The sequence below is a fragment of the Ooceraea biroi genome, chromosome 1 (assembly GCF_003672135.1).
Source record: "Ooceraea biroi isolate clonal line C1 chromosome 1, Obir_v5.4, whole genome shotgun sequence".
NCBI classification, from domain to species: Eukaryota; Metazoa; Arthropoda; class Insecta; order Hymenoptera; family Formicidae; genus Ooceraea; species Ooceraea biroi.
Window position 1 is genome coordinate 2,516,754 of NC_039506.1, and position 23,112 is coordinate 2,539,865.

Here is a 23,112-nt window from a genome sequence, read left to right on the forward strand (position 1 = left end):
GTAATAAAAATTTTCTGAGACAAATTTTTATTAAAAAATTTTATTATTAAAAAATAAACTACTGAGCTTGAAAGGAAGGAGTATGTAATATTAGGCTTGATTTATAAAGCGTTATAAAACGTTACAAAATAAACGATATAATTCGATAAAATAGAGACAAAATCATGCCGTTATTCTTTCACATTTCCATTCTTCGTGTGACTCCCTCGTATAACGTACTCGATCGGCGATTAGTTGATCCCATGCATAATAGAACTCCATCATCTCGGGTATTAATTGATAACCCACCCTAAAAGCGCAAGAAATTTGTTTGCATTTATTATTTTTGTTGTGAAAGCAATATTTATAACAAATATCGCTGTCGCGTGCTGAAATTCGGATTTTATACGCTTACAATAAATTATTCAAATCAAATAAAAAACTTACACGTGATCCGGCATCGGTAAGTCCATTCCAGATTGTACTTGTGACATTAACTCATTATATTTCTTGTTCAAATCATCCAAGTCAGCCGGTTGATCTTGATGACATAAGTGAGCTCGGATTTTGCAGTACAGCGGCTCTCTGTCATATAATTGCTGGTAAGCCGGTTTTTCCATCTTCTTCATCAATCCCTCTATCCTCACCTAAATTGTTATTTTTCAAATTAAGTAAAGATTATTTTAGTAAATTATATTAGCATGTAATAACGCGTGAATAAAGTAAAAAGATTCTGAGATAACTAGATATAAATATGAAAAATATCAAATATTTTAAACATAAAATATTTATACCTGTCGTGTAACATAACGTTTTCTGTCATCCTCATAAGCCCATAAAAAACACATTGCAGCATTTGGATTGCTTTCCTGTTAAAAAGAGAAAAGTAGAAACATTATTTTAATAATATCGATGCATTGACGAAGCAAATAAAATTGTTACAAAACTATCAAGTGCCTTTTTCCATAGCTTTGGTTCATTTAGGATTTATTTTGTCGAAATTTTTTTCGAGAAATTAGCGGGAATTATTTTCTAAGTTTTAATATCACTATTTCACGCGTTTTATTTTGGTATTAAAGAATAGACCTTGCTCTCTTATCTTTCTCTTCATCTTGATTCTATTTTTCTTTCGTTATATCTATGCTTTTTCGGTTGAATAAATAAATTTAGCTAATAATCTTGTGTTTTAAAACTGAAGCGTTAAATTTCTGCTGAAAATTGTGGATATTTAGCAATTCGGAAGCACTTGCAAGACATAACGCTTTCTTATCAGTATTATTCATAGAATATCGGAACATGTTGCACCGAGCACTCTTTCCGAACATGTTATATTTCTAAATTATTTATTCAGCAGAAATATATTAATATCATAATTAAAATTATTTACCAGGTCCTGGACTTTCTTTCCACGTGCGTCTGTTATGACGACGAAACCGTTTTCATTAAACTCACGCAACATTACATTCCTCGAGCTGACCTTGTTACCGGTATCTCTGCAATACAAAGAGATGAGTGTTAAAATCATGGGCAAACAGAGAAACGAAAAGACAAAAATACTTACGCACTGCAAACTGTTGCCAGACAACAGGCATCCACCACTCCAGCTCGGAATTTTGTAGCTTCATCGCGCCATGCTATGAAGAGCTCAATGGGTCTTTTACTGGGTTCAATCCGCGCAAAACCCACACTAAATCTACTTGCCATTTCCTTCGCAAACTGTAATTCATGTATACAAATTAATTGAAGCAAATATCGTATACGTTTTATGATTCTTTAAGTGACAGGGATTTTTTTATTTTATATCATTATCAATTTATCATGTCAAGAGATAAGTTTATCTGTTTTAATAAAGGGATAGAGACATCTTGTTTATTTTCAATAATAAAGTTTGCATCTGCTGATTCTCAGATAATGCAAAAGAAATGTTTTTAACATACGTACACGCATACAAGCGCATATGTATAAAATGTACCATCATTTTTTCAAGTTTACTAATAAAAATCAGTGAAATTAAAATTCAAATAACAGTAAAAAATTAAATATGATTATGAATGCATTATTTATGTTATAAGTCGCGCAAGTCGGCATTTAATCGATTAATCGATTTTGATATCGTTATATGTTAATATATCACTATAACATAATATACTTAAGCGTTTAGAGAACGAAAACAGTTACAATAACAAACAGCTGATCTTTAATACTTACCTATCCATATTATGCAATTACATAATTATATCGCAAGAAAAAGCGGCAAGCTTAAATTTGAACATTGTTCGAATTATTGATTTAAGTAATTGTTCAAGAATATTAATTGGTTTAAATATCGGACAGGCACATTACCAGTTTTCCCAACACAAATCAGATGTGACATCAATGACTTTCTCTTGGCAACTGGCACTCCACTGCAACTCGACACATTTTCATCGATTCTCGTAATATCCCACTCATCGTACGATTCTGCGCAACGTGTACTTCCGAATACTGTCAACACGCGTATTACTTGCACGTGTTGTATCAGCTTATCAATGTAAAAATGTTATTATCTGCTCATAAATTGCGAGCATATCTAGATTTTTACGTGTTTCTCACTCTCCGCTGCCTCTCAAGTCTACTTTTTCACACAATAGCGTACGAGTGGAAGTGGGAAAGGAATGATAAACGTGTAAATGATTTCAAATATTTCAATTCTCGAGACTATTATTTTAAGAAACTTTAATGCGTAAACGATCTTATACAAACATAATTATATATAATAATTATACTAAAATAACAGCAAGACTTAGGGGATGAAGTATTGGACGAGTCAAAAACTTGTGGCAGTAATTCGGCAAATGACGTCAGAGCGCTTGCAGGCAGGAATGCTGTTGAAATATCAATGTGTCATGCAACAAAAGATAATCGAAAATTAGTCGAGCGGGCAAAGTCACTTCGAATGCAAAACTGTTTAAATTTCCTAGTGGAAGATCGCGAGAGCTTTTCGACTGATCCGATACAAAGCAAGTACTCATGCGTATAAGAGTAGAGTAAATGTAGAACGAGAGAAATAAGTTAAGAAAAGTTATGCCACGGTAACAAAGAGCTTTCGTATGCTAGATTACAAAGACGTATTTACAAGTGTGCGATTACTTCGATCAGGAGCTGGATACAATCTTATCGTTCCCGGCGAAATTACGTGCGTTGAGTGTTTTCAAAATTGCAAACGCCAAATCGAGAAGGTTAAAATTATTGTCAAGTGAAATGACAAACATCGCGCGATAGATATCAGCAATTTCTATCGGAATTTCGACGTCAGTTCCACTTTTGGAGCGCGGTGGACTCTTTCGTTCCTTCTTCTCGGCAATTGTTTGATATTTTAAACTCGATGAGAACTTTCAGCCAATGGTAGATTTGATCCAGTCGATGTGCGACGAAATTTTATCGTACAATCGCGGTCTCTCGAGGCCGTCTTTCGAGCAGGCTATTCTCCAGCTGCCGATACCATTCAGCGCCCATCTGCGACCATCTTCTTGAAGACACAGCATCGGACTGCCAGCGAGCTCTTCCTCCTGTCAAGATTTTGAAATGACACATTAATTTAGCATGCAATTAAATTATTAACTTAATTGATTAAAAATTCGATATCCGCGGATCGCCACAGGCTTTTCCTTTTTTCATGAAAGAGGAAAATTACTGAAAAGTACTTTCGCAATGTTTTAGAGAAAGTTTTTAGCTTACGTTGCAATCGTCCGTGGAGTATGCCTGCTCGGTGCAGACACTATTTACAGATGGAATACTGATATTTTCGCACTTCTCCATTGCACTGTGCTTAAGCTGTACCCTTTGCAACACATCGCCTAAAAACGAAAAAAATGCTGTATATTTCAAATATTTTCTTGTTTTCTGATTAATTAGAAAATAATATTAATATTTAGAATAAATATATTTGATATTTTCTAAATTAAAAAAATTACACTGAAACTCTCAAATTCTCTAAATTTTGTAGCAATTATTTTGTATATGATTGCCAACGTACGATTTCTTGCCCAGCCAAGAGTGTTGCAATGCGATGTGTTACTCGGTGGATCGATGCTGGAGGGCAGGCAAACCGGTCTCACGAAGTCCGAAAAGGTCGTCACCGGTCTGTCCAATTTTACGAGAACAGTTGTGCCCTCCACCGGTGATTTGATCATGCCAACAATCCTGCGTTCCTGCTGCCACGGCGATGAACTGGAAAGTCGCACGACACCAAGCCTAGCCGACCATTCGGCTTTTGGTTGACTACAAAAATGTACAAATAAAAAATAAATAATCCCGTTAAAAAATTAGGACATAATATTACAACGTACACAAATATATATTGCGAAGCATATAAATATTGTTCATGAAAAATATTATAAATTAAATATTAATAATTATTTTATTTCTTAAATTATTTTTTAATTAGAAGATTTAAGTAACGGGATATCAAACGTACCCTTGGAAACAGTATGCCGTTGTGAGCAACCAATTATCCGCCACGAGAGTGGCATCGCAAACGTGAACTCCTTCCTTGAAAAGTGCGACGTGCCAAGGCCAATCGCCGGGTTCTGCCATTTTATTGAGGCCACGAGTTCCACCGTTAGCGCGTAGAGGTTGTACTCCACACTCTGGCATTTCCCAAAGAAATAGAAAAATTAATAGTATTCCGAGAAAATATAGGTAATTAAAACTAATCAAATATATTATAAAAATTGTAAATGTAATATAATACATATATAATTGCGCGGAAATGCGCTATTTTAAGAAAGATACTTGTATGTAGCGTACACGTTACTATATAAATGTACTTAAAATGTATGTAAGACTTCGTACCGAGATCGGAGCAACGAACGAACAAGACTTCCTTGCTGGGACAAGGAGCCCTGACAAAAGTGATTTCCGGTGCTGATGGATCTTCCATGTACACGTAGGGGACGTCTTCTTCGTCGTCAATTCTCACTTCAACGGAAGCTACACCGCTACAAGAAAAAGAAGTTACAATAGAGACAACAATTATAAGTAAGCTACAAAATTCTCTCTTAACCAAGAAAATTAATATGTCTTCACATTACTAATCCATTTACTAAAAAATAAAGGATATAACGACTACAAATAAAATAGATATTTACGTGTATGTAAGTAACGTGCACAACGAGCTCGCGGCCGTTTGGAGAACGTTGTCCATCTCCGTGTCGGGCAGAGTAGCGTTCAAGTTCGCCGTGCAGAGTTTACCGATCGTGCCTTTTTCATTAAACACGACGTAGCCCTCTTTGTTGTACTTCGCGGCGTGTGGCGTGCTCCAGGATTGCGAGCGTAACACCTGAATGCTCGGCGCCAAAGACACTGTAACAGGAACACGTCATAAAACAAAACTACTTTGATTCGTCGTCCAATTTTTTAATTTTTTCGTCGAATCGACTTAAGCAGAATTGTACAATATTCAATATAATTTTATATATATTAGCAAGTTTTGCTTGAGATTGATACTGCTGTAAAGTTACTCACGACAGTCTTTCTCGTCGCTGCCGTTCGGACAGTCCGCCTTGCCGTCACATCGTTTCGTTTGCGGTATGCAAGTTCTCCCTACTCCGCAATGCATGTACCCGTCTCGACAATACGCGCAGTTCTTCTCGTCCGAGAGGTCCGGGCAGTCGATCACGCCGTCGCAAATTCTCGGAGACAACGCCTTCGACTGAAGAGCCTGCACGCACCCTGCACTCAGGACATTCGCGTGTATTAGTATAGCGAATCCAGACATTGCGTTTGATATGTCGAGTAATCGTACCTGGCTTGGGTCTGCAACTGCCGGGATCAGCGTATTCTGGAAAGTTGGAGCAATCTAGGGCACGTTTTATCTTCTCGGGGAAGCGACTGCCGCATCCGTTCCAGAATTCCCTGCAGAAGCTCCTGCAGGGCAAGTGCAGCAGATCCTCCGGTTGACTCGATCGACACGCGGGCTGCAGCACTTGGCAGACGAAATCGTAGGCCAATGGGTAGCACTCTGCATCCACCAGTTCCCTAATTTTTTAATAAGGTTTTGTAAATCATATTTTAATTTATAATTAAGATTGTCCAATTTGGAAAGACATACCTGAAGGCGATAACATCCTCTTCAACATCTGTCAACGATCTGTGGCCCAATATGTTCGGATACGAGCTGACGTTGTAAGGGAGATGCTTGCAGTAGGGCAGATCCAGCTTGCTGCATCTTCTCGGCGGAGGAGCAGTCGTTGTTGGCGGTAATGTTGAGACCGTCGATTGGAGACTGATCTGCGCGTTGAGAGCTTTCAGGCTTTCCTGCACTTCGAGGCTCTTGGCTTCTATCGTCAGATTCGCCAAGTAACGCGAGGTTTCCGGACTCAGTTCCCGCGAGAGAATGTCCACGATGTTGCCGGTAGTTATAGTCTGATATCGCGGATCAAACTTCACGTCGAAATGCACCACCAAATCACGACCTTCCACTCTACAAAGACACAAGCGAGAACATTAAAAAGTGAACAAAGCATAAAATTTCAAAACTGATTGATAATTATCGCAATTTTTCTACTATTGGAGAAATTTGGTAATATTATGTAATAAACAATATGCTCTTTCATATACTCGCTAATTTAAGAATTTAGGAATCTAGAAATTATGGAAGAAAATTAAAAATAAAATTTCTCCTTAAATTTTAAATATTTTAAAAAATTAAAAAATTGTACCAAATTTTTTGATATAACTCCATATCATTGGAATTTCTTTGATATCCGTGAATTTCTTTGACGTGACATGACGGGGATAAATCGGTGATAGATCTACCAACTCGCGCGTGATACATTATTGATGAATGCAAGGATGCCAGTAACGTCTCATTGCACACAGAAAGGAACAAGTGTCGTGAAATCATGAGAAAGCCACGAGAAACGATCTCGTTCGATTTCTCTCCCGCACGCAGCCTCAAGCAGTTTCCATCGTTTCCATCGTATTCTATCGACTAGCTTCGTTCCACTATTTTCTTCTACAAAAACCGACTTCTCGAAAGCAACAGCCGAAGGAGAGTTCGCGGCATACGTGTCCCGTAATTGGCCAATTTTCTGATTTCACACGGCACGTGAACTCCCCCGTTGGATGCTGTTACATAATTTATCTCGCAAGTATCTTTAGGTGTGCCTCTCGCGGTACATCGCGCGAGTGCAGGCGATTAGATAAATACTTGAAATTCAAATATAAGTAGGCAACGCGCCTACTTCTATATCTATATTACACTCGATTATGCGATAAGTACCGTCTAGAAAGCAGAGATAACGTAATACAATACACTTATCTTTATACATTTATCGATCTTTTTCATGTGGTCCAAAGCGAGTGTGAAGACGTTTATATATTTAAATAATACAGATAATCGTAATAGTCAATTATCATAATAAAAAAGATAAAATCAGACGACGAACGAGAGATGATTTATGAGTTTTACGTTTTACGTATCATCTTTGAAGTTACATGCGTATCAATTGATTACCCGAAATTACTAGTAAACCTCTGGCCACGTAAGGCACTTTCTCTCCGATCGCCTAAACAAATGGATGGTTGTTCGGATATTAAGTATGCAGTTTGCCGAGAAAGTGCGCCTTCAACAACAGCATTGCATTTTATGACAGTGCTATGTAAAACAATGTGCGTCGCACCAATTTATTTTGCAGGTAAAACTCATTAATTCGGTTATCCTATTTTCTAATCGTCTTGGGAGAATGAATGGAATATGTAGCTATCTGCACAATCATCGAGATAATAATAATAATAATAATAATAATAATAATGGGATATTCAAATTCGCTGTAAAAACTATTAAATAAATTGATGTTCTCATTACCCGTCGAGCGCCAAGACATCTGCGGCGAGGAACGATAACTTCAGCCAGCTGCGACGAAAGATAAGATTAAGACGATCGCGATACTCCCGAGACCGTATCCGGAAAGCCTCGGTAGAAGGATCCGCCAGTTCCGCAGTGAAGGAATCACCCTTGATGACTCGGAATGTCGCGAGGAATATTTGGTCGCCCGGTGGATCGGAAGTGAGGAAAGTATCTGAAATAGAAATAGAATATTTCTATTATTACTAATAATATTTCCATTATTATTAACTAAATAATTAAAATTAGCTCACAACAACAATAGAATCAGGTAATAGTTTCACAATCAGAGAAAATATTGATGTGGATATTTTTTTAAGAAATATATAATAATATTAGATAAAAGATAAAGTGATTAAAGAGATAGGTAGAATTTTCAATATATTTTTCTTGATAAGATTTCATGTAAGGCGAGATGAAGAGATGCATGAAATATCTCAAAACGCAACTTCAAAGATATATTATGCAAGAAAGTATTACAAATATTGGAATAACAGAGTTAACCAGAGTCGGTTGCAAAGTTTTCCCTGCGCCATGATTTCACCGGTACTCCAGCATCGATCACGTCGATGAACGTATTACTTAACACGCCACATTAATCAAAGTAAAACCTCTCGCAAATTGACTCGATCATGCATCGTCGTAAACGCAATAGAAATTGGTGGCTCGTATATGTCCGTGAAAATCGCCGCGGTGTCCTCGTTAAGCACTAACAAACTAATGACGTGCAACTTCTAATTAGCGTCTACCGCTTCATTAGACTTCGCCAATCATCGTCCTCGCGTGACACCTTGTCTTTCATCAGTTTCCCCGCACGTGATCGTTGATGAGGACCGCAAGAAATTTACGGGCAGGCCATAGCGATCCGGCAATCAGGCCGAAACTTTCGCGATACCGCAAGTAGCTCGGTTGCAAGTAGCAGCTCGATAAGCGGTCGCAAGGAGGAATTTAGAACGCCGCAGCGTGCACGGAGGCCCAACTGCAATTCGCGATAGATTGCGTTCTGGCTTTCTAACGTACGTATATATACGTAATATATACGTATGAAATGATAGAGCCGTGCGCGATAGAACGCGCCAACAATGTTGCCGCTGCGATAAGGGTTTCCGCTGGTCGAGCGCCGTCATTACGACCTACACACGTCGGCCAATTTTCCACGTGCCCGGTAAAACCAGAGACAAATCGGGAGCAGGCAGGTGCCCCCGGGGTTCTCGGAGCTCGCTAGGAATCACCTTTCACCGTGCCCCTCGATCCGACATGGCTTGCCTGGCAAGAACCTTTCCGACCCCTCGGTAGGTCGTCATGGGCGGCGAAACACTCTTTGTAGATATGGGAAGAGATCGCGTGATTTTTGGAGGACCTCCTTTGAAATTCTTTCGCCTCGATCCTCCAATCCTAAATCTCTAATTTATCTCGTGCGTTTGCGTTGGATAAATGTGGGATGTTGCGCAAATTGGGATAATGCACCATTGATTTGAATTCTTGAATTCACTCTGTGTGTTATTAAATGATTGCGACGCCTATGCTCGTATCGTCCCTCGCGGCCACGTTGTGATTTCAAGGCGCGATACCCCTGGAGATATTCATGGTGTGCACAGCTGTGTTTTTTCCGCCATGCGTGCCTAATGAATATTGAATACCCAGAAATATTGCATGTGAAATACGCGCGAACGCAGGAGAACCTACTTTCTTGTGTACTTTTAGCGAGATAATTAGTACACGTAAAATTGACTGCAGTTTATTAACTCTAAGAATCTTGTGTGTTTCAGCGAAGAGATAAAATGATCTTGAAAGCAGCGATATATCCGCAAAGTATGTAGCATTATATGCAATTTAATTAAATAAAATCTCAACCAGATTTATGTAAGCTTTTAATGAATGATACAGAAAGAGAGAGCGAGAGAAATTGTGAGAGAAGAAAGCAAGCTCTCGAGCTGGAAAACTGGATTTTCGTGTTCTCCGTGCATGTAAAGCGGCCTACCTTCTTCTTCTTCTTCTTCTTCGAGAAGTAGAAGTAGAACTGAACGATGCCGCGATGCACTCCCAGTGTATTCTAATGCTAATTCGAGATTCGCAGAATGGGTCACAGTGTGCCGCAGGATCAAAATGTTACAAGGACACAAATCCCCACCTTTAAGGTCGAGCATGGGACTGGGCACGTAGACGACCAGGCGGACTCGGTCGAACCGTTATCCGTTTGCCAGCTGGGAGGCCTCAATGGACCAGCGCATTCGTGCGCAGAATCCTCCGTGACCCCTTATTCCTCTCGGTCGTAAACACGAATTAAGCGGCGGCAAGAATTACCGAGCCCGTTGTACGCGCGCGTCTGCCTGTGTTTTACTTGCAGCGAGTAACTAGTTGAGAGTTTACGTACCGTGTAAATCATCCGCGATCGTTTCGCGATCAGCCGACTTCCCGCGATAATTGCACGGTGCGGAAATCACGAAGTTCCTGGCGCTCGGAACGGACGCGAATCGTAATATACGATATTGGACTTTAAAAGGAGGAACTCGAAGGAACGAGCGGACGGAATCCGTACGAATACTTAAAGAGTGGAGAATGAAAGACAGGAAGAGGGTGATGCGGCCAAAGCCCATTGAGGTCTTTCAGCACGCACGCATAACGGTCTGACCGAGTTACCGAGTATCCGAAGACGGCGCCAGCACGTAGTCTTGATCAAACGTTCGCCTAACAGTTACGTTACGAGTCTCGAAAATTCACCGTCATTTTTAGAGGAAGAGCAACATGCACCACAGTTGAATAAAAACCTATCAGTCACGCGGACGCAATAATTATTTGAATTTTCTTTCTTTGCGCGATCAATTATTCAGTCTGGTAGTGAAAGAACGGCCACATTCGTGTCTGTTTGTAATCTCATACTCTGTTCCTGCGGAACACGTTGAGCTATCACGTGGATTCCGAGCCTCGACCGTATCGCCCGCGTATCGAGAAATCTAAGTCGGTTTTCTCTTGGCGAGATTCCCAATCCGGCCTGGCGAATCTCCAGGATCTTCTGCTGAAAAACCCTGTCTGAGAGCATTCAAATCGTCGTGCCGTAACGAGAGACTATTATTGCGTCGAGCGCGTTCGGCCTTGACCCTGGCCACTCGCTCACCCCGTTGAAGTTGAGTGCTAACGCAACGCACTCGAGGGATTCTCGGAGAGGCCGTATGATATACGGCCTATAAATATACTGTTTCAATATCGCGAGCGGGATGATTGTTCCAAGCGCGTTCACGACAACCGTTAGCTGATCGCGAGCGGCCGCGTGTCAAATAATGGGTTGTCGTAAGAACACGCTCGGGAAGGAGTCACGTGATTAACGTTACACGAGGCTTTGTCTTTCTGGAATATGTTAATCCTCGCTAGCGTACCGTATCACGAACGTGTAGCTTTTGTTAATACGGTGCATTTTATTTTCTATTATATGTCGCTGGAAATTATATACGCGTCTTATAACGTACATTTCCTACTCCGTGGAACTGTACTGCGTGGACTTCCTCCTTACAAAAGGATCCGGTGAGCATGGACATTTTTATGCTGAAAGTTCAGAAATATATGCAAATGCAATGTGAAACGTTTTTGAGACTCTCTCACAAATCTAGTGAATTGTATTTTTGCCTCCCAATTTTTCATTCCTGATGACTCGCATCTTGACATTCTCCATAATTTTGTTACTTATATTTTAATTAAGGAATCCATTTAGCTGGAATGCTGGAATAAACGTCCGCATTCAATCAAATTATCACACAATTAATCTCCCACACAACAACTTGAGTAACGAATCCTGACGTAATGGTACGAGTTCAACAGTTATACTTTTCCCCTTCGCATCTCGCGTGCGTAATGCGCGTACGACGGCTGAACTGAACATGGCACCAAGGTGAAGTGCACGCGTGTCTACAAGGAAACGCCATTCATTCGGACAAAGCAAGTCGTTCTCCGTCAATTGCGCTTCGTGAAACGCTTCACGCATCGTGAACGCGTCCTGGCGAACGATCACGGTGCGTTGGCAGGATAATTTCGTGGCCGCTCGGTTGGCGCCGATTGCCGGTTAACCGTGGAAATAATTCCATTTGCATTTCCCCAGGAGTGCAAACGGAGAGGCGAATTGAAAGCGGCGAATTGCTCGCGTGACGACAATGTCCCGATGTAATGTAACGCGCGATGGACACGCGAGCATTTAAGAGCATTACATCGTGGTACCCAAACTTGGCAATGCGATGCTATCTCGAATCTTGAATAATGCGCGATCCATTATTGTTAGGGGAGAGCCGAATAAATCGTTCGATAGAACGTGTGTACTTTTTAAGATAGGTCGTTTTTCTAAGCGCATTGTCGAGCAACGGTCTCTCTCTTTCTTCACAGAGAAGCTTCCCATGTCGCCAAAAGGAAAGTGCTTGGTTTTTCTGCGCTGAGAATCTTTCTTCGAGAAACAATTTACTTTTATAGAAAGTAAATTTACAATATCTAGATATACGTAGACATTACAATGTTTCATAAAAATTGCTTAGGTAGTTGTGCTAGTGTCCCCAATATTTTATGGTCTTTTGTGTTGTTCTCTCGCGGTTACTGTAACGACATACTTACAGCCGAGGTATATGGATACACCCGAGAAGAGGAGGAAGAACAAGAAAGCGGCAAGGACGCAGCATCCACAACGATACTGGCCGCCGAGCTTCCTCGTGAAGCGGATGTCGCTGTCGGACGACAGGATGGAGCTTGGTGTTCCGGCACGGCTGAATCTTCTGGTACTCACTGTGCTCACCGAGATCTGCAAAGATGCATTTGTACTTTATGTAACTTATCAGCAATGTAGACATCCAATATATTGTGAAATACAAATATATTTCTCGCGACAATGAGTGAATCACACATTTTTGGAGAATTCCACAAGAGCGGAATTAAATATCAATAAAAAGGAAAATTTAGAGAAAATTGATCTTGAAATATATTTAAATTACTGCTAAATAATATATAAAAATTCTCAATACTGAGAGCGTAATTGTTTCGAGCAATGCACAAGACGTAAGAAATGAGTAGATTTAATGTCAAACGTATAATTGATTGTGAGGCAATATCAATATCTCGCAATGATTATACTTTGTTCAGCTTTCCTACGTATTTAAAACACTATTTTCTGCAATGAAATAAAATCTCAGCAACGACAGAGAGAGAGAGAGAGAGAGAGAAAGCATTACGAAAGCAGGATTGCTGAAACCATCCAGTAAATAATAGTAGGCGGTGTTTCCTCGCGCTGATGAAACATTCGGCTCCCCATGCCACCATTAAATTTTTATCAATCCGGAGGAACGTGGATTCCTCATTGCGGCATGACTTGCATTGACGATCGTATCGCTTCCGTCTCAGAAGCGAGACAAAGCGAGGCGACCCAATCGCGCCAGTCGCCATTCTGTCACGAGTTTCAGCGAATTGCAGGATTACCTGAGATTAAAACGTAAATTATGAATGAAATTTTATCGCTTCCTTGACTCTTTCGATTACAGCGATTACAGCAATTACGACAATGTAGACCGTCGGCATTACGCATTTTAGTAATTAGAATCATGTTCTTTTCCCATCTCTTCTTTCAATCCCCATTACACTAAAGATATTTAAACATAAAAACAAAATGAAATTTGCATAATATTTGCCTGAACTTACTACCTATAATATTTAAAAAATAATACTATCTATAAAATATTTATAATTTTTACGTAAACATAAACGAATATTTACCTAAATTTATACCTAATCTACTATGTTATAAATAACACCTACACTCGCTGTTAACATCCGCAGACCACTTTAAGCCAGATGCGAAGGAGTTAATTGAAAAAAGGAAAAACGTTTGTTTCCGGGAAGACGAGAGAATTCCGGAACGTGCAAAAGCGCGCGCGTGTCAGCACGCCGTGCAAACGAATAAATGGAGACATGCTCAACATCTTATTTCCTCCTCGCAATCATAAACTGCATTATGCAACGGTATTAAGTAACTCGTGCGTGCGCGCGATCGACACGCGTCACGGCTGCTGCGTGCGAGACGGACACGCGTTGCCGGCGCCGCACGCGACTCGCTCGTCGCGTAAATCTGCGACTATATACGCAAGCGTCCGTGTAATCGTCGTGAGTCCCATCACCTCGTCGTCGTTCACGATGCACCTTGCTTGCACACGTACACGCTCACAATGAGTAAGTCTGCAATGCCTACGCCTTCGTTCATTCGTTCAAATGCTACGCCCGGCACACGCTCCGAAGGCGCCCGCAACCAGGATGGGCCGTGAAACATGTAAACCGAGGGGTGCCAGCAAAGGTCGTGCGCGACTCAGAAATCTCGAGAGATTTCTCCCTTAAATATATCTTTCACCGTAAAGAGAGAGAAACATGTAATGCGTAACTTAATTAGAAAACTTAGAAACTGATGCGCCGTTCGCGCCGACTCATAGCGCGTCCGTAATCGTGATTGATTTTGATTAATAAAAGGTATCAGGTTGGGTACAAATGCTTTTGTCCGTTGTGTTAATCTATCTCTTATTGTAGAGCATTCTTGAGGATGACACGAATAAAGGAGGATGATCCAGGACGTCCATCCCCGGAATGCGGAGGGGTGCGAATGATATCGTTGTTTTGCAATTTAATTTAATTGTTATTTTATAACCAGCCAGTTATAGCCAGTGCCAGTGCAATATACGTGTTTTAGGAAAATGCTGCTTTAATTGTTCAAGATATCGATTGATCAAAGTGAAGGCGGCGAGATCTAAAGATTGAGCAATCGTTGGATACTCGAATAACGTCCGTGAGAGTCGGTCGATTTTCTCACGAGAGTCGTGTACATATGGGAACCATGCTCAAACACAAATACATATTACGTTAGCTACCACTGGCTGGTAAACGAACCATTATCTTGAACTCCTTTTTCGATCATTTCCGTGTCGCGGTGCATGTCGGAGCGGCCATTATTTAATTACGTAAGCACCGATACACTCCCATAATTACGGGATATGGGTTTATTAAACTGCACTTAAGATGGTGATTTAATAAATTCAATGCGCCTCTTTCTTCTCTTCTTCTACCGAGATGTTTCCCGATAACTTGAAAAATTTATTAAATATTACAGAAAAAGCAGAGATCATCGCAAAATCTCGAAGAAGAAATGTTGATTGATAGTATTTGTACGATTTCTGCAAATATTCATCAGTAATTGTATATTTGTTTGTAAGACTGGTAATTTGCAATAATGTTACCTACGGAAAATATTTCGCGGCAGAACCGCAAAACCGTTAACAATAAAGTTTCTTCTACGGTGTTGTTACATAAGAATGACTTACAAAGGCATATGTATCTGTGCTATGAACTGAAAACAGTACAACGAACTGCATACGAGAAGTCGCCTTTCGTTTCTTCGTGAATATCAGTTTCGCGAACAACGCCTGGATAATTTTTACTTGATCCGCATGATTGATTCTGATGTAACGTTAGTGCACTGACAGAAAATTGAAAACAACAAATACTCCAAACGTCTAAAGTAACGTAACTGCTTATTTAAATTCCGATCACGCATTCTGACAATCAAATCGATTTAAACTGTCGATTTAAATATTATTTTTGCAATAAATAAAATGTTCATATGTAATTAGCGAGCTTCATTTAATAGAGCAATCTATCAACGTTTAGTATCGATGAGAGCTAAACGCATATCGATATTTCACTCGATTGTTATATAAGACTTACGATAGTGACAAAAACAGACTACCTTTTAACAAACAATGATACGAAACATATTACGAAAGCCGGACAAACATTCGTATCATGTCTTTACGCTGCTAGTTCAGTTCTAGCATTTGCACTAATGACTTTAATGACCAGAAAGTCATCCTTGCCTTCGGGCAACGTATTCGAGAGCACGAAGCTTCTAAAGTGAAACAATAAATCGCAAATCAAATATGACCAAATAAGCTTTGTTCTCGAAAAACAAAAAAGGATGCGTTTAAATGCTACGAAGTAATAGTCTACAGACTCTTTGACTACGAATGCAATAAAGCGAAAAGGTCAAGAGAACCGATCCTTTACAAGAGATCTTCTGAAGAAACCTTCACATCGAAAGCTGTCCGTGTGTTTACGCAAAGAGAAAATCATGTAAAATAAAAGATAAATCTTTACATTTCAAAGAAAGTTTTTTTAAAAAACTATTAAAAGGTTTTTTAAAAACTATTAAAAAATTCTTTAATATAATTTTTATACTTCTCCGTTTATTTTTAATTAAGATATCTGAGCTGTCTTTAAAAAGAACCGCAGTTTCTTTGTTTTGCAAATAATAAAAAGTTTTCTGGTAACGTCATACACTATTTCGCATAATGGAATTCAAATATTTCCTTAATACGCGGAGAGTAGGCTAGATAACAAATCATTTACCAGATAAATATTTAAGCATTCCTCGAAACGTACGAACTTTCAAAACTTGTTCGAAGTAGCCATGTATATACATTCTCCTTAATAAATCAATTTAATGACTTAGAGATCATTTATGACGCATTTATACACAAATCCTTACAAAACATTTAGCCGTTCCATTTTATTTGCATTACTGACCAAATACCATTCTCAGTACCGACACAACGGAAGCATACGCGGATGTGTGAGTGCTACTTTGCAGCAGATTTAAACAAACGGCACGAATAAAATCATCATTTTCGTAAGAAAGAGAGAGAGTTCATAAAGAGGATAATGCAAATGCGCCGGGCAGACCGACGACGCGGCTGACCGCGCTCGTGAGTTTCGTGCCAATCTCGATAATGGACCGTTTCGCGCTTGAGACGAGCCAATCTGATCTGGACGGTCTGATCTGAACGCACCAGATTGGAAAGTAGAATTCAGTGGGATAAACGCAGTGCGGTCGTGATCGCAGAATGAGATTAAGATACGCTCGGGCTGGCTGGCCGGCGCGTTTCGAGTTCTTCCGTTAATAGTCGCGGTCAGTGACTTCAAGGCCGAGAAAAATCAGATCCCGCTGTCATAGAAAAGCGTTTTCACGGCCAGAAACTTTCGTGAAAGTCCGCTTTACGTGGACCCTCCCGCGTAACGCCCGGTGCCCCGCATTTTTCAGCGGTTTTCCGGTATGGCGAATCGCATTAATGACTCGCGATGACCGCTGAAAAATGCTCGCGAGGCTTGTCGAATTAGTATCTTGATCGATGGGAATTATTTCTGCCTCGAAATGAATAAGATCTGTCACATGGAGCACGTGATGCCACGCGTGAAGAGAAACTCTATGCTCACATAAAGATTCACGCTTGATAGAAGAAAAAGAGTACGTGATTGGAAAGATGATTCGGTCTTTTGCGTCGGCTGTCGATGCGACTCGTTCTTGCGCTCTTCAGCCTCTAGCTGAAGAACGCGTGCTGGCTGATTGTCAACGGCGAGCAGTCAGTCGATGTCGATGACCGGTGAAAAGAATCTATAGAGGAGCGTCATTGGAGCTACTGTTCCTCTCGTGACAGCTTGCTGACCGTTATAACCGTTATACCAAACGCCAGACCACCTTTCCAAAAGAGCAAGAATCTAGTAACGAGTTTCTGACCGTCTTAAATTACAATCCGCTCAGTTACACTGTCCACGCGATATCAAGCTGTTATTATTATCACAGCAAAAAGCGGCAGTAAAAAGCAACAGTTACCGCTGTACAATTTGTTAATTTTATCATTTTTATTATCACATTTATTCCAATGTGAAAAAATTTTAAATTATCGGATCCCGCAGCGTATTAATGTAGCATGACGCAGACGCATTTTAACCATTTAAATCTCAATAATTTTCCAATTTGCGGTAATCCTCGATGCCTCTCTATATTTTACTAAATTCTGTATTAAAACTTGAATCGCATAAATACCACTTATAAATCATTATAAAAAAAATCTGAACCAACGATTAATGAAAGAAGGATCCGTCAAGAAACCGGAAAAAAACACTTTAACTTTTCGCTCAATTCTTTACCATTGGACAGACAGCAGGGGACATCGCGACGAGCATGAGATCATCCACGAGGCGCTTCCCGAAGTTCTGATCCAAATGGCGATGATCGATCGCGAGCATTGCGTGTCTGAAACCTGGTCGACGAGACGGCGACAAGCGTCACGCGCGATCTTTAAGAGTACCAAGCGCGATCGAGCGTACGTGAAGTAACGGTATCGGGGATAGAGCAGATGACGGCCCAACCCAGGCAACCCAACCCACCTAACGCATCGTGCGTTCTCCATTCCGGTCAGCCTAGTTCTTCGTCAAGTCACCGCCGAGTGCGTAAATACCCCGGCGGCGTACGCAATTCGGGGTCATTGGAGAACAAGGTCAATTGGTCTGGACATGAGGACTGAAGCCATCCACAAGGGCCGAACTTTGCTCGGTACCTCGTGACGAAAAAGAGCTCCTGATCCCTCGAGCTCTTAGTAGCTTGAGTAATTGATAACATCATGAGAGATGGAGAGATCATGCATATTAAATTCATCATCGCTTCAGTTATTAATAAAAATTCGAAGTCGCGCCAGAACAAAACGCTAGTTTTTTCAATTTCTTCTCGGAAGACGAATCATCTGAGCGAAGATGATTATAAATTATGTATAATTATATATTACGAATAATAAAGACGCTGAACGAGTTCAAGGTCAGTCCTACTCATGACAGTCTCGGTGGCCTTTCAATGGCCTTTACACCGCGCCGGTACAATTAATGGGAGAAATTAATCGAAGGACAAAGGCACACTGGATGCGCGCGACTTTCACCCAAGTTATTCTGTAGTTGATTCATTCGAGAGAACAGCAACCGGAGGATCGCTCATCGGCCAGAGAATATTCGACACGATACGCGGGAGTAAAATCAACTCCGTCCGTCTCGCTCGAGAGCAGAAAGAAATATTATAATAGCCGCGTCGTGAGAGTTAATTAAATGAATCAGAATTGCGCTTTCTCGTGAATCGCGCGGCTTTGCCACGAGCCGGATTAAATGTCAGCCTGAGAGAGTCGGAGCGGCGAATGAGAGCGATCATTTTCATCCCGCAATTATTCTATCGTTCCATCGTTGCGGGAGGACCGCGATCATTTCTAGATAATAGCTGACGAAGCTGAAGGGACGGACATCTTACTCTCCAAATGATCGGTTCGCAGAAGCCTCAGAAATAAAAAGCAATCGCGAAACGGGTACCGCGTCATAAAGTGCGAAGCAACATCGCGCTTCTTCGTGTACACAAGACTCCTAATTGAGCTGACATGGGCCGGACCATGAAGAAACTGCGCGATGCACGCTCGCGAAGCTCGCAATGCACGCGCTCGCTCGAAAGGCGCACGCGAGCTCGAAACGCTCGCTTGCGTGTTTATCTTAAATTATTATCCGCCGCGTGAGAGAGAGATGCGGGAATGCTAAAAGTCGCAGATCGATTCCGAAGAAACTGGAAAGTGTCTGGAGTGCGCGCACACAATAGCTCCCCATGTCCCTGCTCCATGGGGGAGCGAACAATGCAGCCTGTCTCTAAACGCGCGCGATTCATATTCCATCGTTTTGCATTTCTAGCGGGCCCGGCGCTCTCACACGGGGACTCACTCCCTAATTAACGGCGTGATAGGATAATGAAAGAAAGAAAGAAAGAAGGAAAGAAAGCACCGTACCGCGCGGCGAAAGTGCGCCACATATTCGAATCTCACCTTCGAGTCCCACGAGCTCTTCCGCTTGTGCTCCATCGCGACGGTCATCTTTCTGTCCGCGATTCCTCTCGCGCTTTTATCGGCGCTCCGCCAAAACTCGCTCGGCTCGAGGGGTCATCATCATCGATTCCAGATCGACGATCCCGCCGCGAGAGGAAGACGGCTCTTTGCTTCTCTTGTGCCTCCGCTTTTCAAGAACTGCAAGGACACTGGCGAGATGCAAGTCGCTGCACGCCCGTTTCCTGAATTCCTTTCCTCTTCCGAGTGGAGGTATTAATGTCCCCCGATCGCTGTAAAGAAGGGATACTTAAAGTGACCGGTACAATTATTCTCTAGAAAGTGTCAGGTTTATGGATCGCGGTTCTACAGCGAATGCGTATCGGCTGTGCGAAGGAAGAGCATAAATACCACGATCGGCTTGTACCACCGTTAGAACTTCTTCCGGTATCGCATTTAATAGCACAAAACGCGCTCTTGCTTGGAGATCAGTGGATCTAAATGTTCATCTTTATCTTTTGAAGACTCCAACTAACGTTCATTAATTTAAAAACCGTAATTAATTTAATAACGATTTTATAACAAATTTAATAACGAATTTAATAACGATTCCACATCGTTGAGGGAAAATGTGATACAGAAGTAACACTTGCTGATAAAACATGACGTTGACACAAAGACCAAATCGCATTAACGAAATCAATGAAAATCAAGACATCCAGTATGTACAAAATTTTCATATTAATTACACATCAAAGCTGTACATCAATCCATACAATTGAATTCAAATTTGCTTCGTCGTACATATCACGCGTGATGCAAACAAATCGCAATTGGTCTTAAAATTCGTACCTGACGAATCCCTGAACGAGTTCTATTCTTGAACCGTCAAACTTGAATCGTTGATGAACAATCGACGACACAGGTTGCTCACAGAATCAACCGTTTCCGAAGAAACCACCTTAAGGAGAACACGCTTGAACCTCGATGAAACGCGAGCCACGACGAAAACGCGCTCGAGAGGGAACGAGACGACTGAGCGACCGCGCGGCGTACGAGACGTTCGCCACCTCGGCCAGCCGAGCACTTTGATCGTCGGGAGGCAGACAATTTCTCCAACGGGGCCGGCCACGATCCAGGGGATTGTCCTGGACGAAGTGAGACTGCTAGGAGAACGGTGGTCCGCCCGCTTGCCTGCCTGCCTCTGCCTCTGCCTTCTCGCTCGTGGATGCACTTTCACGTCATTACCGGTTCTCCACGGCCTGTCCGTACACACCAGGGCACACAGTTACGAACTAGTCCGGAGCAAGGACGCTTGTCTCTCATCTCTCCCGGGTTTCCTCGTCTCGTCTCGTTTTTTCCTGCGTTTTCACCAACCCTTCCTGTTCCGTTCTTCGTCGCTTCCGACTTTGCTCGTCTTTTTCACGTGCGATTTATTTCTCTTCACAAGCCTGTATCCTTCTTGATCTTGATCGATCGGCGTAGTCCATCGTAGTTCACCAGTCTCAGTCCACTGCAGCCTTTACTTGTTGATTTCATCTTGCTATGAATTCCAAGCTGTAATTTACTGTCAGGCTCAGTTTTCTCCTTCCTATCAGTTTTCGCTGTCTTCTTCTTTTATTTTGACACCAAGACATTTTTTTGTTGTCTCTTTGATTCTGCTACTTCCGCCACGGTCCGCCTCTATCCCTGCCATCCTACTCGTTTCAGCGGCTCTTCTCTTCTTGCGTTCACCCATTTCTTGCGGTTGCTATCCGTGTCCTCACTTTGCCGGCTACTTTTTTCTTATTAGCTGCCTTCGGCCTGTCATTAATTCCCTCCAACTTCTGCGCGCTCCTTTGGCCTTTATTGCTGTTTTTGCCAGCTTCGTTATTTCTTCGCGTTCTCTATATACGTACTCTGGATGCTCTATATACTCGATATACAGCATAGCTCTTTGTCTCTATATATATACATTTAATTCTTCTTTTATTAGTCCCTTTCTAGAAATCCGTCCGAGTTTGTTTTTCTAACTGTACTTGCTTATCTATCTGTGCTTGCAGCGTATCTTTTTTTCCAAAAGAAGCACGTTTTGTCGGAAGACTCTTGTGGCTCTTAGGCTAAAACACTTATTTGTGTATCCATGCGTAAAGATCGAAATCGCGCTATGAACCGTTACGTCTACGCTGGAGTCTACGTAATAGGTGTGCAGGTGCGACATTCTGAAGCCAGCGCGTAATTGGAGCCATTCCGAGACTAATTCTGGATTGTTTCCCTCTCTGGATTGTTACGCTCTCAAATTGTCGAAGAGACACGTCAGAATCCGTAAATAATATCCCACCGGCAAGCTGCAGGAAGATTATTACCTCATTAAGAAACTGGATTCGCCGTTACGTCACTGAGTATCCAGATAAATCCTCAAACACGCACGTATGCGTGTGCATTTTCGCACACGCTTTCCCTTTCCCGGAATTGACGTAACATTAATTAATCCGGGACGCTCATGGACACTCATGAGTCGACATGTTGGAAGTGCATAACGAAGCTCGAACAGGTGTCTCGTCGTGTTGACATTTAAACGGTCAATCGCGCGCGTTGTCGTAACGAGACAATCCTTTAATCGAGAAACGGTCTTACGGTTTTATGGTAAACTCCCACGATCGAAGAGTTAAGCTCGACGTGGAATTGTTCCAGATTAATGTTGGAGATGCACTTTCACATCGTATCGTTGGTTCCTCAACGTGTATAAGGGTGGATATTTGCACAAGATGTTGGAAATCTTCTAGTGGATTCGCTAATTAATTCTGTCATTAATCTGATCGCGTAAATGTTCTTACGCTTCTGCTAAAGTGTCTCTTTAATATGAATACTTTAATATGAATTATTAGCGTTACTTTGTATTTCATGTTCATGATAAATGTTATTTTATTGGAAAGTAATACAATTTAATTTGAAGGCTTCAATATGAGCTTGAAAACAATATTGCGATATTAAATTTTATTTTAACAAACAATACTTAGCTATATGTTTGGGAAATAAACAAGTTCTCTTATTGAACGAAAAGATACTTTCCGATTTACTACATTCGTGAAATGACATTTTATTTAGCGCAAGTTGCCATGTTTCAAGGGTAACGAGACAGGTTCTAGGGAATCAATGCAATCAAATCTAATATGCATACTTCTGGTCGTAGGGTATTGATGGAATGTCGAATTAAGTGTAATAAAAAGGAACACTGAATATTCACATAAACACTGAAATATAACATGACACTGATTACTCTCACATCATATTACAAATTACATGTAATAATGAATATTAATTCATTGACTCGATTATGCTTTATTCTTTAGGTTCTCTGGATTCCTGAAAAACATTTTAAAAGCACGTGTGATAATAAGAAGCATTTACCACGAAACTGATAATTCGCCTGATCCGTTGAGAACATTTTTGTCACGCGCGATGGGTCGTTCAAGATCTTTACCGGAACCCTATTGAGAAGATTGTGGCTATTTTAAGTCACAAAAACATTCCAGGGTCAAAGAATGTGGAAGAACAGGTCAAAAGAGATCAAGAAAACAT

At 41.2% G+C, this 23,112-nt stretch overlaps 2 protein-coding genes and 1 long non-coding RNA gene across 5 annotated transcripts; 1 reads left to right on the forward strand and 2 right to left on the reverse strand.

The window, feature by feature from the left end:
* Positions 1 to 31: 31 nt before the first annotated feature.
* LOC105280334 (pyridoxine/pyridoxamine 5'-phosphate oxidase) lies at positions 32 to 2,323 on the reverse strand. Of its 2 annotated transcripts, XM_011340808.3 has the most exons (6): positions 2,188 to 2,323; positions 1,541 to 1,695; positions 1,367 to 1,472; positions 774 to 848; positions 427 to 626; positions 32 to 289 (listed from the first exon to the last, which is right to left on the reverse strand). In XM_011340808.3, the coding sequence occupies exons 2-6, from the start codon at positions 1,681 to 1,683 to the stop codon at positions 163 to 165; spliced, it is 651 nt and encodes a 216-aa protein (XP_011339110.1). In that variant the 5' UTR covers positions 1,684 to 1,695; positions 2,188 to 2,323; the 3' UTR covers positions 32 to 162. The 2 variants fall into 2 exon arrangements, with proteins under 2 accessions (XP_011339110.1, XP_019887556.1); XM_020031997.2 differs by lacking the exon at positions 2,188 to 2,323 and having other exon boundaries at positions 1,541 to 2,015.
* Positions 2,324 to 2,667: 344 nt separating this feature from the next.
* LOC105280339 (atrial natriuretic peptide-converting enzyme) lies at positions 2,668 to 21,155 on the reverse strand. 2 transcript variants are annotated; one of them, XM_011340815.3, is made up of 13 exons: positions 20,404 to 21,155; positions 19,555 to 19,844; positions 12,458 to 12,641; positions 7,829 to 8,042; positions 6,071 to 6,442; positions 5,765 to 5,997; positions 5,485 to 5,691; positions 5,109 to 5,322; positions 4,813 to 4,958; positions 4,436 to 4,607; positions 3,995 to 4,239; positions 3,697 to 3,815; positions 2,668 to 3,527 (listed from the first exon to the last, which is right to left on the reverse strand). In XM_011340815.3, exons 2-13 carry the CDS (start codon positions 19,600 to 19,602, stop codon positions 3,354 to 3,356), a joined length of 2,328 nt encoding a protein of 775 aa, XP_011339117.1. In that variant the 5' UTR covers positions 19,603 to 19,844; positions 20,404 to 21,155; the 3' UTR covers positions 2,668 to 3,353. The 2 variants fall into 2 exon arrangements, with proteins under 2 accessions (XP_011339117.1, XP_011339118.1); XM_011340816.1 differs by lacking the exons at positions 12,458 to 12,641; positions 19,555 to 19,844; positions 20,404 to 21,155 and adding an exon at positions 9,849 to 10,096.
* LOC113562924 lies at positions 10,472 to 12,799 on the forward strand. Its single transcript, XR_003407253.1, has 2 exons — positions 10,472 to 10,561; positions 12,460 to 12,799. It is a non-coding gene; the product is annotated as an uncharacterized LOC113562924 (long non-coding RNA).
* Positions 21,156 to 23,112: the final 1,957 nt, after the last annotated feature.